This window comes from Python bivittatus, unplaced genomic scaffold (assembly GCF_059951505.1).
Source record: "Python bivittatus isolate LINGU-HERP-01145 unplaced genomic scaffold, Pbiv_v1 ctg000200_np1212, whole genome shotgun sequence".
NCBI classification, from domain to species: Eukaryota; Metazoa; Chordata; class Lepidosauria; order Squamata; family Pythonidae; genus Python; species Python bivittatus.
The window spans coordinates 13,946,700-13,963,306 of NW_028277040.1; the positions used below are offsets into that span (position 1 = coordinate 13,946,700).

The window sequence follows — 16,607 nt, forward strand, 5'->3', positions numbered from 1 at the left end:
ACAAGTACAGATCACTTCTATGAGGGACAAATTAGAAATCTGAGGAAATCAGGGATGCATTTGCTTTGTATATATAACATGAAAATATGTGTGTGTGTGTGTGTTTAATCTCATTTTAAAACAGTTTTTTTCTACACTTCCTCAGACCAGAAGTGATTTAGGCAAGGAGAATTTAAAATCAGGGAGTGCAATAAGGTAAGATGAGGCCTGTTTCAGGCTTCACATTCCTGTTCTGGGTTTATATATGAATTAGGTAAATGCACAGTCAACATACATATAATTGCCTCAGGTGTCTAGATGATCTATGATCTTATCCCCAGGGTTGGCACCACCAATGGTAGCCTGAACAATTGTCTGTAATTCAGCCATACTCTTATATTGCAACTTGAAATACTAAATATGTATTTAGTAGATGTACTTCTCCAATCTGAGTAGAAATGTAAAACCTGTCTCCTTATTACCTAACAGATTACCACTGAGTTCTGTAGATTTTTCTCCATGTGGATGAGTAAAAGAATCACAGATTTATGATAGTTCAGTTGCTGTTGTTTTTACTCCTATAGACTTCCTACAATATTGTTCAAAGAATTACCATGGGTCCTGGGGATCCATTTTCTCCTGGAAGGCCATTTTCACCCTATATGATAAAGGGAATATTGGTTAAAACATTGTATTTATTGTTCCACATTTGAGTAAGCCACCTTTACCTCATTACCCTAATCAAGCAAGAACCTAAGTACACTAAAGCAAACTTCCATATATGAATCTCTTTCTGGATCAGACCAGTTCAATACAAAGAGGAAGTCAGTATGGTAAACCTATCTGAACCAGCTGGAACTACGTATATAATTCTCCTTACAAGATCACTTTTATCAGTGAAAATGTGGCATGTACATTTTATAAATGAATTAACAAGCGAACTATCAATTTCCTAATAGAGTGATCTTTTGGGGAACAACGTGTTGAGTAGTGAAGAGACAAAGTAATTGAAGGTAATCTATTTTGCTTCATCAGATGGTGAGGATAACATTACTGAAACTGTCTATAGAGTAACTGCATGAGAAGAAACCACTGTTACGTACAATTTGTTGGGAGAATTCAGCATACAATGGTAAATATTCTCCTCTATCAAATTCAATTTAATAAGAACATAAGATTTTCAACAAGGAGCAGAGAGGAAAAATTCCCAACCCTTATTACTGCTTTCTTCTCATTATTTATAGTCGGGTATACGGAAGCGCTCAGAAAAGCTGACTATCGGATAAGATAAATGGGCAAAGGAAAAATGTAAAAAAATAAGGCTATATATTTATAAGTGTTGTGAACTGAATTTAGATTATAATCCTGACATTTCAGGAGCAATTGGATGAATCAGATTTAGCTCTCATAGACTAGAAGAGAAGTTTTGACCACAGAGGGAGAACCCCCCCCCCCAAAAATCCACATGGCAACAACTTTTTTTCTTCCTTTTCTGAAATCAGAGTTCCAATGGGGGGGGGGGGAATAAAATGGGGGGGGGGAGTAAAATGGGGTGGGGGGATTGCAGGCGAGGAATGAACATAATAGGAGAGCCATTACTGGGAAAAAAGGCAGATTCAGTCCTGCCTGGATATATCCAACAGGTGAATATTCTGAGAAGCCCAAGAGATTGCACTATTTAACATCTTCTAAAGAACTTCATCTGACTAAAGCTGTCTTCTTCTGAACAAGTAATAAATGTAAATGGTACCTTTAGACCAGGAGCACCTGCATCACCTTTGGCACCATCTCTTCCATCAAAACCCTTTGTGCAAGGAAAAAAAAAAGAAATAATATATGAATAGCACATGGGAAATTTCATAAATCAAAATACTGAACACCTGGAATGTTTACGTGTCTTCCTAGCTATATCTGAAGGCTGTAAAATGAGGATGATTCCTCATTTTTCTATCTATGCTGCTTAATGCCCCCCAACCCACTCAGCTAAAGTTCATTGCAGGTGCTTCAGCAATGCCTTTGGAAAAGTTTCTGATCATAGCACACATGTTTTATCAGCCACTGAAGTCTTCTCCAAGGTGCCTTCCTGATGGTTGGATCTTAACTCTGAAATACACCAACCAGCATTCTATAGAAATCAATCTAATCAGCCTAATCTTCTGGAGAGTACTAAGTTGGGGAAGACTGAGCCAGAGCTAGGATACCTGGGTTGATACCACCCACCAATTTTTTATTATAGAATGTTTGATGCTGAACACTTACTCTGTGACCTTTCATTCCAGGCATTCCAGGCATTCCACCAGGACCTTTGTGGCCCTAAATCAAAAGAGACATAGAGCAATTAGAGGAGAATTGCACTGAAATGTTACGACCATCAGGTAATGATAAATAGGTTAGGAGTTTAAGCATGGGTAATGGAATAACTGAGGGATTATCAAAGGACTCAAACTAGAGAAAGCCAAAAGAATGGAAGATTCCAATACTTCAGAATATAAAGGATTCATCATTTCAGAAATCTCACCCTGAGAATGGATTATTTCTGAATATTCAGTTACAAGGAGTTCATAAGTTTTGTGGGGATTTCAAAATCTTTTGTTTTCAATAGATCCAAAACCAGCATTCTTCAGCTTTGACTGCAGAAAGAAATGGCTGTTTTCACAAAACTGAATTTTAATGAATCCTCTATGTTTATTAAGGGTTTTGTTTTGATACTTGAGAAACTCAGTTAGCAGGCATGGGTGTCACTGCATTTTCTTTGATTTTGTTGTTTGATAAGCATAGGATGTGATTTCATGCTATTTGTCCTCTGCTTCATCTGCTGTGAGTCATCTGACTGATTGTGTTTGGCTTACAACTTTCAGGTGTTGTTACTGCGGCACCCTCAGTTGGGTTCTCACATTCTTCCTGATGAAATGGCAAGGAAGATATATGAGCCAGGAAGAAAGCGGTAGGTGCAGAATGACTGGAACAGCATGGCTATTTTAACAAATGTGAATAAAGCCTGCAACTCAGAGGCCTTTCTCATGAGCTAGATAACTAGCAATAGCAATCAGTATAATTGATCAACAAACATCAATCTTAAAATTGAGCCAAGAATATAGGAGATCTGGATACAACTGAATGAATTCAACTGGCAAAGCAAAATGTCTTATTTGTAGCCTCATTGTCAGATAACACATGTGGGAAGGCATTTTTGTATTTATTTGGGTATTTCTTCATTGGAGGGTGAGGTGAATGGGACTATGCCTGGACAAACCATATGAATTTTTGTGGCTCATGACTGAACAAATGGCAACATAGCATTCTTTTTTTCCCTGCTTCCTTTCTCTAACTTGTTGGCTTCCAGAGATGGATGCCAAAACATGCCAGTTCCCCTTGACCCTGTGTTATGAAATAATATGGCTTTTTCCTATAAAATAAGACTGAGTTTGGGGCGGGGGGGAGAGGTGGTGTTCTGTTTTTCTAGATTTTTTTTTTCAGTGACTGAACGATGCAGTAGGGAAAACAATGTTATAATTACATTACACAAGTGATTGAAATGGGGGGTAGGATACACACACACACACACATGTATGTATGTAGGTGTTTCTCAGAAGGCTTAACACCTTTTTGGGTGTTTCCAACATATCAAAAAAGAAGAAAAAATGTGTGCTTCCTCTACTTACAGGAGGGCCAGGCAATCCACGTTCCCCAGGTCTTCCAGGCCTTCCAGCTTCTCCCTAAAGACATAATATACAATTACAATATACATACATATACATATATATATATTCTGTAGCGGTTTTGAGAAGAAACTAGAAAATAAGACTACATAATGATAAGAACCTTTGGCTCTATATTCAGGGAGTCACTGCCTATTGGGCTGTTAGCAACTACCAAATACTGAAACTAATTTTTTTTTCTCTGCACAATACTCACCCTCTCTTTAGCAAGAGTTTGTTATGAAGAAAAGAATGAGCTTACAAGAATTAGGACAACTGAATTATTTTCCTCCCTACCGCCAATGTATCTTCAGCAGACCTTCAGGCAAAATCTTTCTCATTTTCTTTTATAGTGGCTTTCAGTGAATAGGCAACCTGGACTATGACGGAAACCACCTGTTCCTTCCTTCACCTGACTTTTCATTAATAATGAAGGAACTAGTCAATCAGAGTACTGACTATTACATCATCTAGTAGTTTTATGTACAATGGAATGGGAAGTCTTCTAGATTGCTGTAAGTTTATATATGAGTGGTGAAAACAAACAAAACACATTCACAGATGATAGACTCTGCAAAATTTAAACCAGAAATATGTGGCTATGTGTAGGGTGTTGGCTCATCTGAAATATCCCCTATTTTCTAATGAGATGATTGAATGTGTTTGGTTGGATCTCATTACAATGCACCTAGAATTCTACTTATGAGACAATCTACAGCATGGGTGGAATGCCTCTATTTTGCATTTTTTTTCTATATCCTTTGCACCCCATGGAATGACATATGATCTAAAACAAGAAGTTGTGAGAAAAAAGTGCTCAAAAATCACCTCTCCTCCTTCTTTCAGCAGAAGCCTCTGCTAGATTTGAGGACTGCATAAATGAATAGAGCCCTTTCAGTTGTGAAAGAGCAACTCAGGACCTAATCCAGAATAACTGGAACTTGGAAAATATAAGGGTTCTTCCTTGGGAACAGCAGGAACAAACAAAGGAGAAATACCATTTCAAAGGTATGTCTTTGCTAACACACATTTGGTTAATAAGCATTGCAGCCATTTTAGGCACGAGCATTATGTCTTTAGTTATGTCTTTATTGAAATAAACTCTAATCTGGAAGAAACTGTCTAAAGGCTAGGATACAGCCAGTTCAAAGAATTTACAACGTAACAACTTAAAACAACCTTTAAACAAACATTCTATCTGAAAAAACAATAAAAGTCTAACGTTCTGCATCAAAGGATAGAATCTAGTTGATTTCTACTTCACCATACTGTAGACACATAAAAGAGCTTTGGTGAACTGGGTTGAAATATCAATCTAAAATTGAGATGCCAAAACCCGTTTGTGAAAAATCAGAATTGTTTGGATCCAGTGTATGAGTAGAATTCTTTTCTTATGGTGTGGCTTTCCTACTCCTTCCTCTTCAATGTACTGTCTTCCCCTCAAAACCTGCTTTTAAGCATTAGGCAACCTTCTATGTTGAAGTGTGCTGTAGGCCAAAGAAAAGATTAAGAAGTCAGGGGGAGGGGTATTGCCACTCATGCCACGTGTGTCTGAAGAGAGACATGCCACCAAATCTCTTTATCTTTATTTAGGTATTGATAACTAAAAACTTACATCTTTTCCAGAAGGTCCGGGGGGTCCAATCATTCCAGGAGGTCCAGCAGGGCCCTGGAAAGTAAAAGAACATTAAAGATAAATTTTTCCCCCACTATAGATTATAAATGTTAAACAAAAACCAAAGATAAACTGACTTTCCTTTTTGTGGGGTTCTACTGATGAAAATATGAGGCCTAGTTTGGTGTAGTGGTTAAAGCACCAGGCTAGCAACCAGGTGACTGACTTCTAGTCCCTCCTTGGGCACAAAGCCAACTGGGTGACCCTGGGCCAGTCACTCTCTCTCAGCCCTGGGAAGAAGACAAGGGCAAACAACTTCCAAAAACTTGCCAAGAAAACTGAAGGGACCTGTCCAGGCAACGGCCGGGGGCCAACACTGACTCAAAGGCATGCCCCCTCCCCAAAATTATAAAAATATATGTGACCAAAAAATCCAATTTCTGACAGAGGAATTCATATCTGAGAGAAGTGCATTTTGTGGGTTGCTAGGCTATTATAAGGTGACTGGGTTTGCTGATTTTTCACATGCTTTTTTGTTTCAGCAATGTAAAAATATGTAAGGTAATTCTGAGATTTTACAGGTGTGAAACGTATTTTAATAATTCTGCAACATAATAGGCTTTGGCAGAGTATTTCAAGGATATGTTCTTTCTACTCTGGATTGCTTTAAAATCATAGCTCTAAAAAGCTCTTGCATGCTGTTGGGAAGTTCCTTGGTAAACACAACTGCAGCTTCTAAAACACATTTGTATACATGTGTGTGATTGTGCATGACCTCTGAACAGTGTAATAGTCTAAGAGGCACATTGTTTCATTCAGTCATGAAGCAAACTACTTTTCAAACTGGATAACTAACATATTTGACTGTAAGTCTTTTGTGAAGTACACACACACACACATATGTGCCTATCTTATAATATGATATGTAAGTATGATCTCTAGGGAAATGAAATTTTGAGGTTAGTTCTGCAGAAATAAACATTGATACTTACAGGAGCTCCAGCTTGTCCAGGTTCACCAGCTGGACCTTGGTATCCATGGGGTCCCTAATAGATAAAACAGGAGTTGCTTTCATTAGTTCACTGCATACCATACTCACAACCAGATGGAACAAATTCTCATTGTGTGAACAATCAGACCCTTAGGCAGCAACAGGGAACTGGACCAAATGAATCCATTCTATTTCATTTCTGCACATAAAAATAACTTAAATATATCTTATAAGCAATTGTTTGTTTGGACAAAGTGCTATATAAATGAATGTCAGATTTCTATGCTTCTTTCGTCCTCCCTCCTCCTCCTGTGGCAAGGGTATCCACAGGATGGGGGTAAAAAAGTTAAGATAGCAACCCCAACTGTGTGATCAGCCTGCTCCTGACTGGCATGTTTGATGATTTGAAATGTCTGACATCTTTTCAAATCTCAAACTGGGTATTATTTTTTCCTCCTTATTCCTGAAGAAGGGCTATGCTTTAATAGCTATACTAGAAGACAGCCCAAGAAAGAATATTGATTCAAAACATCTTTAACAGCCCTATTAAATAGCAGAAGGCTACAGGCTATTTCCTCTGGTTCTTTCCCAGGGCCAAACTATGTCCCTTAGAGTTTAATGCAAATCCATGCCCTTATTCATGACATGAAATCCAGCTCAACAAGCCAACAATATAAAATATAATTGGAAACAGGAAAAGAAATGACATATACTTACAGGTGGACCTGGATGACCAACAGGACCAGGAAGCCCAGGTGAGCCAGGAGCTCCAGGAGCTCCAGGACCTCCAGGTCCAGTCTATGGGGAAGATAGAAAAACGACACAATGACTTGCAGGTAAAATGAACTTTGGATGCTGCAGTGAAGCAGAGTGCAGAGGACAGAGTGCATACTGTAACAAAAGCTAGTTATGTGAAAAGTGGAAATGCTTTAACTTGAACCACTTTGGTATTAAATCAGCATTTCAGTTCAGTTCCAACTGATTCCACTTCCTATGCTGGTGTTTGGTGAAGAGAACTCATTGCACACAGAGCAAAGAAGGCAGCACCAGTCTTTGGGATAAGATAGAACTTTCTGTTTAGTAAGCCAAGTTCATTTGTGCACTGCCTGTGATTAATTATGGATTCTGGGAAGTGATGCATAGGTACCACGTACCTGGCTGACCTGAGCAGAGTTGCCAGATCCTCACCTGGTGTCTGTGCTTGTCTCACTGAAAGCTTGGGAGCAGTGGAAAGGTGCAGTTTTGCATCAATTCACTCTAATCTACCTCACAGGGTTACAAGGAGCTCAGGGCAACGGATACAGCCTTGAACTCCTTGTAGAAATGATTGTAACAACATCATGTCATAACCATCTATCATGCTCTTTGAGTACTAGCAAAACGTGCATGAGTTATTGGATATCTCTATCTCTATCTCTCATCATCATTCTCTCTCTCTCTCTCTTTCTCTCTCAAAATCGTAGTGTAATGACCATTTTGTTTTCTCTATATATTATTTCTCTGCATCTTGTTTTAAAAATGCATGTCCAACATCTCTGCAGGGATGCTGTATGGCTTGCTGAAGAGGATTGCCAGATATTCACTCTTGCTCATTAAATAAATATCCAGCCTGCTTTACAATACAGCAGGGAATTCCTCACTATTTGTTAGGGATATTCACTGACAAGCGTGCAACTCTTGCTGTTGGATACTGTTTGCTCTTGATGGAAAAGGCTCTCTTACTGTATAGCTGATGTATGATTATCCTATGATGGCTAGTTTTGTCTCTTCAGAATAACTGGATTGGTATCACTTTAATGCAGTGGATACAATAGAATAAAACAGTATTTCTCAAAGTGAGTAAGAGACCAGGAGAGAGAGAATTGGGGTTACACATTGCATTTACATATTGATATTTTCTGAGATCTTTGTGAAAAGCAAGCACACTAAAAACAAGGAATTGCTATACAAAATTAAAAAGTCAAACTTCACAATAACAGAAATAAATCAATGACATAGAGATGTGCTGACAAAGAAATACCTCTTCCAGTGAATTGCTATTGTGATAAAAATGGGTTGATTTCGTTTTGTAAGATTGTTTTATAACTCATTTGGGCTAACGCCTGTTCTTGCTAAGCAGGAGGTATGCAATCATATCTCTCGCAGTAAGCGATGAAATATTGAAAGTCACTGCTTGTCACAGAATTTTGGTGCAACTGCATTGAACCATCTATGGGGCTTCATACGGTCATGTTCATCCAAAGCCCTGTATGCCCAGCAACCCATGAAGTTGGAGGCTTTGCTTATGGAAACAGCTCCACCGATCCCAGTGGAAGTGCGGGAAAATAAATAAATAAAGGGAAAAATGCAGGGAAAAGACCTCTGATTGCAGACACACATTCCTGGATCCATTTTAAAAAATGTTGCGGAAAAATATAAACAAAAAAGAATTCTGGGGCATTGAAATGTTTTTCTTTTTAAGTGCAGTCCCACTGATAGTATATAACCATAGACGTCTTCCTCTGCTGGATGCTCTCCAGTTATATTTAATGTCAAATTCAACAACTTCACTGCCAGCTGGAAATTACAAGAGTTGCAGTCCAACATATCTGGAGAGTGCCCACCTAGGGAAGGTTGCTGTAGTCCTTCTGGCCGGGCATTCCCCAATTCCCACCCCAAGCAAAACCAGGACCTCACAGGCACTTTAGAACCAGGGACATGAAAGGAGAAGGCATTTCTTTTTCCTCTCTGGTTCACCACATCTCAGATGCAGAAGCCAAGCAGCACACGACAAACACAGAAGCTGTGAGAAGGAAAAAATGGTGAGCAATTGGAAACAGATGAATGAATTAGAGGATGGATGGATGGATGGATGGATGGATGGATGGATGGATGGATGGACTGAAAGTAGAAAAATCCTGTGAGGAACAGAAGACAAATGAATTTCATGATTCATAACATGGTAGTTAATGGACAATATAGGAGAGATGTAGACAACAACCATGAAAGTCTGTTGAGGGCACTTTTAATAGTCCAGTGTGAGGTCAGTTGCCCTTTTCACAGATTATGCAGATATCACACACACACACACTCACCCCACCCTCAATTCCTGTAGGGCCAAGTCAGCCCTAACATGTGTAGAAGAAAACAATCTGCTTTTCTCAGCACCCTGAAGGGTGGAAATAGGACCTCCTTGGGCCACCAGCAAGTTTAAAGGGTAGAAATGTTTAATGTTGATGTAGCAGAATCCACAGGCTGGAATCCATTTCAGGCAGTGAAATATCTTGGACTGGATCTTAGGTAGATCCTTCTACTTCTCATTCATATTTATTTTGCTATACAGTTGCACGGAGCTCTACATTTTCAGGTCTTGTCAAAATATTTGCTTTCTTTAATTTTTTTGTGAACAGAATTTGCATGCTGCTTATTATTTTTATAGAAAAACCCAGGAGTTTACTCAATAAAATCACACAAATATAATATATACTGAAACCAAATTCAAATTAAGGTCATAGAATACATCATTAGGGGTAGCTGACAATACTGGCAGCTGAAAAAATGTCTGAGCAAATAGATGTACCTTCACTGTTTGACAGAAAGCCTTCCTTCAGGGAGATTACCTGATTACAGTGGAGAAACCACTCCAAACAGGCCCCAGGTGAATAAAAATTACCACCATGGAAAAGTGTAGGTGCCTAATGTCCATTGATATAAAATTATTATTCCTGGACTTTTCAGGCATTCGTCTGAGGAAGTTTTGTGTGATTTTTTTCCAAAGACCAAAAATCCCTCACACAATCCTTCTCTTTACCCCCCAGAATATTCCAATCCATCTCAAAGCCTGTGCCTAGGCCAACCTACATGTAAAAGGCAGCACCATGCCAAGTCAACTGAGTAAAAAAAAGGGAAAAAAAATAATAATCCAAAATTGCCTCATTCAACCTGGATTTGGTGTTGGCAACTAAGTTGGAGCATAGCCCTCCTTGTAACATCATGGGAAATGACTGATCTGAACATCTTTATTGGGAGAAGCTGCAAACTTAAAAAGTCCAAACATGCTCACCTATGTGAAAAGAATGCTAAACCATTAGCACATTGATTTGCTATCCACTGATATCTGCATTCTGGAAAAAGCAAACACTGTACAATTAATAGTCTGGAAAATTGTTGCAGTGGAGAAAAATGGGGAGAAAGTTCTAGACGAGAAGAATTGGAAGAGCAAACATTGCGGGAACAATATGGGAACAAAGAAGCAGGTGATGAAAACAGAAGAGGAGTGCTGTAAAATGTAGAAAGGAAAAAGAACTAGAAGGTGAGGCAGAAACATCAAGGAAACCTCTGATTTGGGTAAAAGGTTTCAGAGAGTCTCTAATCAGAGTTCCAAGGGCTGTGTCCTGGGAGAATCCTGCTTTAATCCACTTATGCTCTAGGCAATCACAAATCAGTATTTGTTTGCTAGATAACCTGTGCAAGGAGAGAAAATCAATTCTTTGGAAAGCCATGTAAGCAGCACAGAGGTCATGCTACTATCTTACAATTGGAGGAGGGTAGACTGGTCCAGCCTTGACATCGTAGTCATACTGAGGAGAAAAGGTCTGCAGGGGAAAACAAATTGAAGAGAGAAGTAGCCATTATTAAATGAACAGGTCAGCAAATGATACACTGGGAACATACATACATATACACTTCCCTTTATCAGATATCCTCAGCTTGAAATCGTAGGCCACACTTTCACGCCCCTAGCGGATAAATCAAACTCCAATTCATTTGGGGCTTAGATGGGGGGATAAAAGGACATTATCCCCTTATGCTGGGGAAACAGCTTGGAAAGTCAAGGGAGGGACACAGCATGGGTGGAGAAGCTGTGAACTTCCAGTTACTGCTGAATAGCAGCATTGCCACTGTTAGGCATACTGGTTAGGGCTGCTGGATGTCGCTGCACCGGGTGACAGGAATAAAACTGGCTGATGTTTTCATAACTAAAGGGGACACACAAATAATAAATCAGAAGAGTGACTTGCATAGCTTTTTCATTTTGGACTTACAAAAGGGACCTGTTAAACTACTGAAGCTGTTCCTGAGAGGAGACAAAGAGAAAAAGATAAGAAATCAACTTGTGGGACACTATTTGTTGGGATTAAAGACCAAACTTTAAAAAAGTAAACGAAAGTGAACTTACTTGATCAGGGCGTGTGTGTGTATGTGTGTGTGTATTGGTTCGTAGTAGCTGTTAATGGAATTTCTTTATGACCAGGACTGAATGATGGTGCTTTAAAGATTTGTTTACAACTGGGGAGAGATTTCTTTTGTTTTATTTCTTAGAGAAAGTGATAAGTTGGAGCACAAAATGGATTTATTTCATTAAGGTTAATAAATACACACACACACACACACAAATACATAATTTCTGGTAGCTCTTAATGGACTTTTGCTGAATAGAACTGAATGATGAGTTTTTATAATTTGTTATTGGTAGGAGATGAGATATGGGAAGAAGAGATTTTTTTATTACTGAAATCCCAGAGAAGGTGTAAAGTTAGGGGAGTTGTTTATACTTGACTGGAGGGAGTGGGGAGTTACTTTTATATTCTTTTCTTCCTTTTCTTTTTTCTCTTCTTTTCTCTCTGCACTTTTTCTTTTCTTCACTTTTTATATTTTTCTTAGTTTGTATTACTCTTTTATCTTTGTATTTGTAAACTTTAATAAAATTATTACCAAAAAAACCCAAAACCCCTCAGCCTGTGTCAAGCCCTGTACTGTAGGATGTGTTCCAGAAAGCAAGAGTCACACTAACGTCAGTAAGGGATTTTAATGCAAGAATCCAGGGTGAGATACAGAATCTTGGAAACTGCAATAAATGTCAGCCATTATTATTAGTGAGTTCATTAAGGTGGAATCTCCTTGAATATTTTAAAATCTTCCCAAGCTTTTTACAACCCGGGCTGAGCTGCTGTTGATGAGGTAAGCTACTAATGGATTCCTCTCCCGTTCATTGATAGCTTATGCCTAGAGTTTCTCGCATTTCTTTCTCAGACTCTTCACAGTTTTTCACAGCCTGTTAACTGGAGATACCATTTCACGTTTACGATACAATAGCAGTCTGGAGGGAAAGATTCATCCCTGAACACATTCCAAATGTTTTTTTAAAAGGACAAATTATAGTAGTATTTGTTTTGGCCATTCTTTTAACATTTCATAATAGTTATCACATGCTAAGTCATTTCATAAATTTGGTTCAGAACCCCTGAGGGGCCAGAAGCATGGGGCCTCTTAAGGTTGGAAACACCAGGTATGTGCAGGTGGATTGCCTCCCCATTCTCCACAACAGGATCTCTTTAAAGGTCTCCTTTAATTTAGATTTGCTGTGAGCACCTCCTTCAATGTCTGCATAAGTTTGGAAAACGATTAATATCATACATTAACCAGCTCTTTAGGGAGCTTATTTTAATTTTCAAACAAGTGCACCACAATCATAGTAAAATACAGAATGATCTACAGAACATGTGAGAGTAAACATGGTTGCCAAGCTATATGCTGCAAACACATAACATCTAGATTTTGCCATCCAGAATGATTCTTGCCTTGTTCATACCACTTTTTGCAGGGGTTTAGTAGAAATAATTCATCTAATTATTCCCCAATCCATGCTGGCTGGGGGATTCTGGGAATTGAAGTCCATGCGTCTTGCAGTTGCTAAGACTGAGAAACACTGATCTTAAAACAAAAACAAAAACCTTTGTGTTTCTGAACCAGTAGCATGCCAAGCATTGCATATTAACTTTTCACACTAACCAAAACAAACAAACAAACAAAAAAGATGATGGAAAGAAAGTTACTTACATTTCCATTGATACTTGGGCAATTTTGGCAGATTCCAGGGGGGCCAGGTTCGCCAGGAATTCCTGGCTGGCCAGGGGAACCAGGTGATCCATTTCTTCCAGGAGTACCAGGTGGGCCCTAAACATAATTTTAGGGGAGAAAATGGAAAAAATGAATATCCTGCACAAATACCCAAATGGTTTCTTGTCTAGAGGATGCATGGAATACTTCACATCAGAAAAGCTCTATCTCATGAGCAGTCAGTTAAAGTAAATGCCTTGTGAGAAATATAGCATGATATGGAAAAATCCTGGTACGATCTCTACAGCAAACTGGCAAGTGGGCAAAGGAAGCTCAGCCTCCTTTGTATAGTTTAAAGGCAAGCAAGGATCAATATTTAGAACAAAATGCCCAGAAAAATGAGCATGTTGCATTAAAGCACATACTAAATCATGCATTTTGTGGAAAGAAAATAAAATCCTTAAAAATGAATGCATTTTTAAATGAAATATTATGAATATATTTTGCATAAACAGGACAGACTGAGCTATCCATCCTTACTGCATTTTCAAACAGTTCAATTTTCACTGTACCCAAGCAAGGGGACACATGGCTGTTTTTTGGCCAGGAGCCACACTTTCATTTCTTTTCCAGTTTTTAATAGATGTAAGGACCAAAACTGTTCAGCCAATTTTATCCTTTTCCCCCCCCTTGGATTGGGTCCAAGTGATTTAAATTGAAAAAAAAAAGTATGTGTGGATGGATGGGAACTGTAACAAAGTATAACATATTTTGTTGCTGAATTTCAGTGGGGAAGAAACATGTGGTCCATGGCTCATAGGCTGCCTCCCCCACCTCTCACGAAAGACAGTGATGATGGGAAAACCCCTCTTCCATTTGCAGCTGCCCCATCCATAGCTGTGTAGGCTTTTCTTCTGAAGCCTGTAAGACTTTTTAGGGAGAAGGACTTAGTCCAGCAGTTAAATGATCTGCAACAGATGCCGACTTTAGTAGGAGGCTAAGATCAGAAATAAGTACACCTGGGAGTCATGCTCTTGGCTTGCTTTAAAAAAAATAAATAAGAGAGAAGGATTTATTTTTGCTTATTAAATGAACTTACGGGTTCTCCCCTGGGACCTTGGGGGCCCTGGACTCGAGTTCTATCAGGCTAGAAGGAAAAAACAAAACACTGTCAGATTGAGCAATAAATGCAACACAAAGGCCTACTGAAAAACAATCAACCAGAATTTCAAATAAAACAAAAGATGCCACCAACTGAGTGAAATGATATGGATATATTGGTATATCCATGTTATTGTGAGCTGCCCAGAGTCACCCGTTGGGGGAGATGGGCGGCATACAAGTTTAATAATAAATAAAAAAATAAATAAAAATATCATTGAGGGTAAGATAACCTGCACCCTCCAGATGGAACTGAGCTACATCTCCTATCATGCCTATTCATTTGGCCGTGGTGGCTGGGGCTGATGGGACTTGGAGTACACCTACTCCATAGTTAGGCTATAGGTTTAATTCATGGCCTACAAACCCAATAGTTGGTGCCAGCTATTGGGTTTACATTACATTGCTATGCTATGCTATGCTATGCTATGCTATGCTATGCTATGCTATGCTATGCTATGCTATTCATATTAATGTAATTAAAGCATGTAAATTTAGTCCTAGGAATATAATGAACCAGTATTGAAGGTTATCATCTCTTTCCTCTTTGTGCTGACTCTCCCTCCTGTCATCAATATTTCCTCCCTTTCCTTCCTCTTCTCCCTTTCTGCTCAATATTTCTATGTAAATAGTCAAGTACTTTGGGCACCAAGAATGATAACATGCTGGATGAAGTATATTATTTCAACTCCAATATAATCCATGAGTATGAAATGTCTTTTTCCAGAGGTTCAGGTATACCTTGTAATAGTTTGGCTGGGCATCTGGTCTACAGAACAAGAGATACACAACCATTGGGAGAGCAGATTGTGGTGCATTGTAGTTGTTACCTGATGAAAAGTTTTTTCCAATACCTAATCAACTTGGAAATATCTAAGGTCTTATTTTATCTTCTTCATTATGATCAGAATCATATGTGGGGGGGGGGGGAAGAGAGGAGACAGTTTGAGTCTGTGCACATAGTCCTGGTCTATTCTTTCCCCAACCCCACATAGCTGGAAGTCTGAAGGTAATTTGAACTTGAATGTATTTGCATGATACAATTACAGTTTTCCACATGATCCAGGACCCTGATTTATGAAGGTCATAGATTGTGTGAAGACCTATACTCAAGTTCAAGCAACTATGAGTAAATCTCCATTCCAGACCACTGGCTGAATGTCTGGAGATTAGGGTGAGTGGGAATCCAAGAGATTAAGGGCCAGACTGCGTGCACTACTCTCTTCTCTCTGCAGGTTGAAGTCCTTCATGTATAGCAAGTTGGCAATGGCCAGCCCTGCTATGGATCTATATACAAGTAAACATATATGCATGAAAACTGAACACAGGCTATGTCCAAATCCATAATTTTGCAGACATGTTCACAATCTATATGCATGAATAGTGAGTTCAGATCTTCACTTGCATGCATAAGAGGTCAAGGACAGGTTTTGCTGTCAAAATTCAAAGGTTATTAATTTAGTGTACTGGCAGTATGCTTAACTTAAAAGCTACTGAAATAACTTGCCCCCTGGAATGCATGGAGTTATTGTCAGCTAAGCCAAGCAAGCATGGCCTTGGCTAAAGGTTTGGTATTGGCCCACAGTGCCTCTGGATGCCAGAGCTCCAGAAGGCTCCCTGCAGGAGGCTACCTTCAAGTGAGTAGCTGAGCTGCTGAAATTTTAATTTCTTCCATTGTCCTGGTGTGATGCTTTCTCATAGGCACTGTTGGAAAGATAAATGACCTCAGCCATTTACATCTCCTTTGGAGCTTTTCCTCCATCCACCAACAGGCCTATTAAGAAACTTTGTAAGGCCTTCCTCACGTGTGGACCTTCCATTATTTGTAGTAAAAAAGAGTGTATCAAGTGAAAGATGGATTATATGGCAAATCTGCATTTTTATAAAAATATTACCCTACTTTCAGGGCATTTTAGTACGAAAAATTAATGAACAAATCCAAAGGATGACAGTGTATTATGTCAGTTTCAATAGGAAGTAGCAATTTAAATCTAATCCGTAATATCTCTTCTGAAGAATATTGGCTTCCCTCAACCTGGGCACTATCAGATGTGATGGTCTTTCATTCTTACGTTCCCTGTTCAACGTAGCCTCTGCTGAGAATTCTGGGAATTGAAATCCACTCACTTGGACAATGGATAGGTTGAGGAATTTCTATATATTCCAATCCTTTATATGTTTACTGAGAAGTAAGATCCATTGCATTCAGTAAATCTTGCTCCCATATATGTGATCCGGGCACAGAACTTTACTTTTATTTTGTTAGCAGTATAAAATTAACACAGTGCTTTCAAAATATTATGAGAAAAAACAGCAGAACATCTTGATATATAAAATAGACTAG

General features: G+C 38.9%; 1 protein-coding gene across 1 annotated transcript in view; it reads right to left on the minus strand.

Moving 5' to 3' along the window:
- Window positions 1-16,607, minus strand: part of COL3A1 (collagen type III alpha 1 chain) — a 69,545-nt gene that overhangs the window by 29,474 nt on the left and 23,464 nt on the right. The window contains exons 3-12 of the mRNA XM_007431151.3: window positions 14,202-14,249; window positions 13,103-13,219; window positions 10,798-10,857; window positions 7,001-7,081; window positions 6,285-6,338; window positions 5,293-5,346; window positions 3,642-3,695; window positions 2,239-2,292; window positions 1,730-1,783; window positions 593-637 (exon numbers count right to left, since the gene is read on the minus strand). Coding sequence (XP_007431213.1) covers window positions 593-637; window positions 1,730-1,783; window positions 2,239-2,292; window positions 3,642-3,695; window positions 5,293-5,346; window positions 6,285-6,338; window positions 7,001-7,081; window positions 10,798-10,857; window positions 13,103-13,219; window positions 14,202-14,249 — 621 coding nt within the window. The remainder of the gene's footprint in view (window positions 1-592; window positions 638-1,729; window positions 1,784-2,238; window positions 2,293-3,641; window positions 3,696-5,292; window positions 5,347-6,284; window positions 6,339-7,000; window positions 7,082-10,797; window positions 10,858-13,102; window positions 13,220-14,201; window positions 14,250-16,607) is intronic.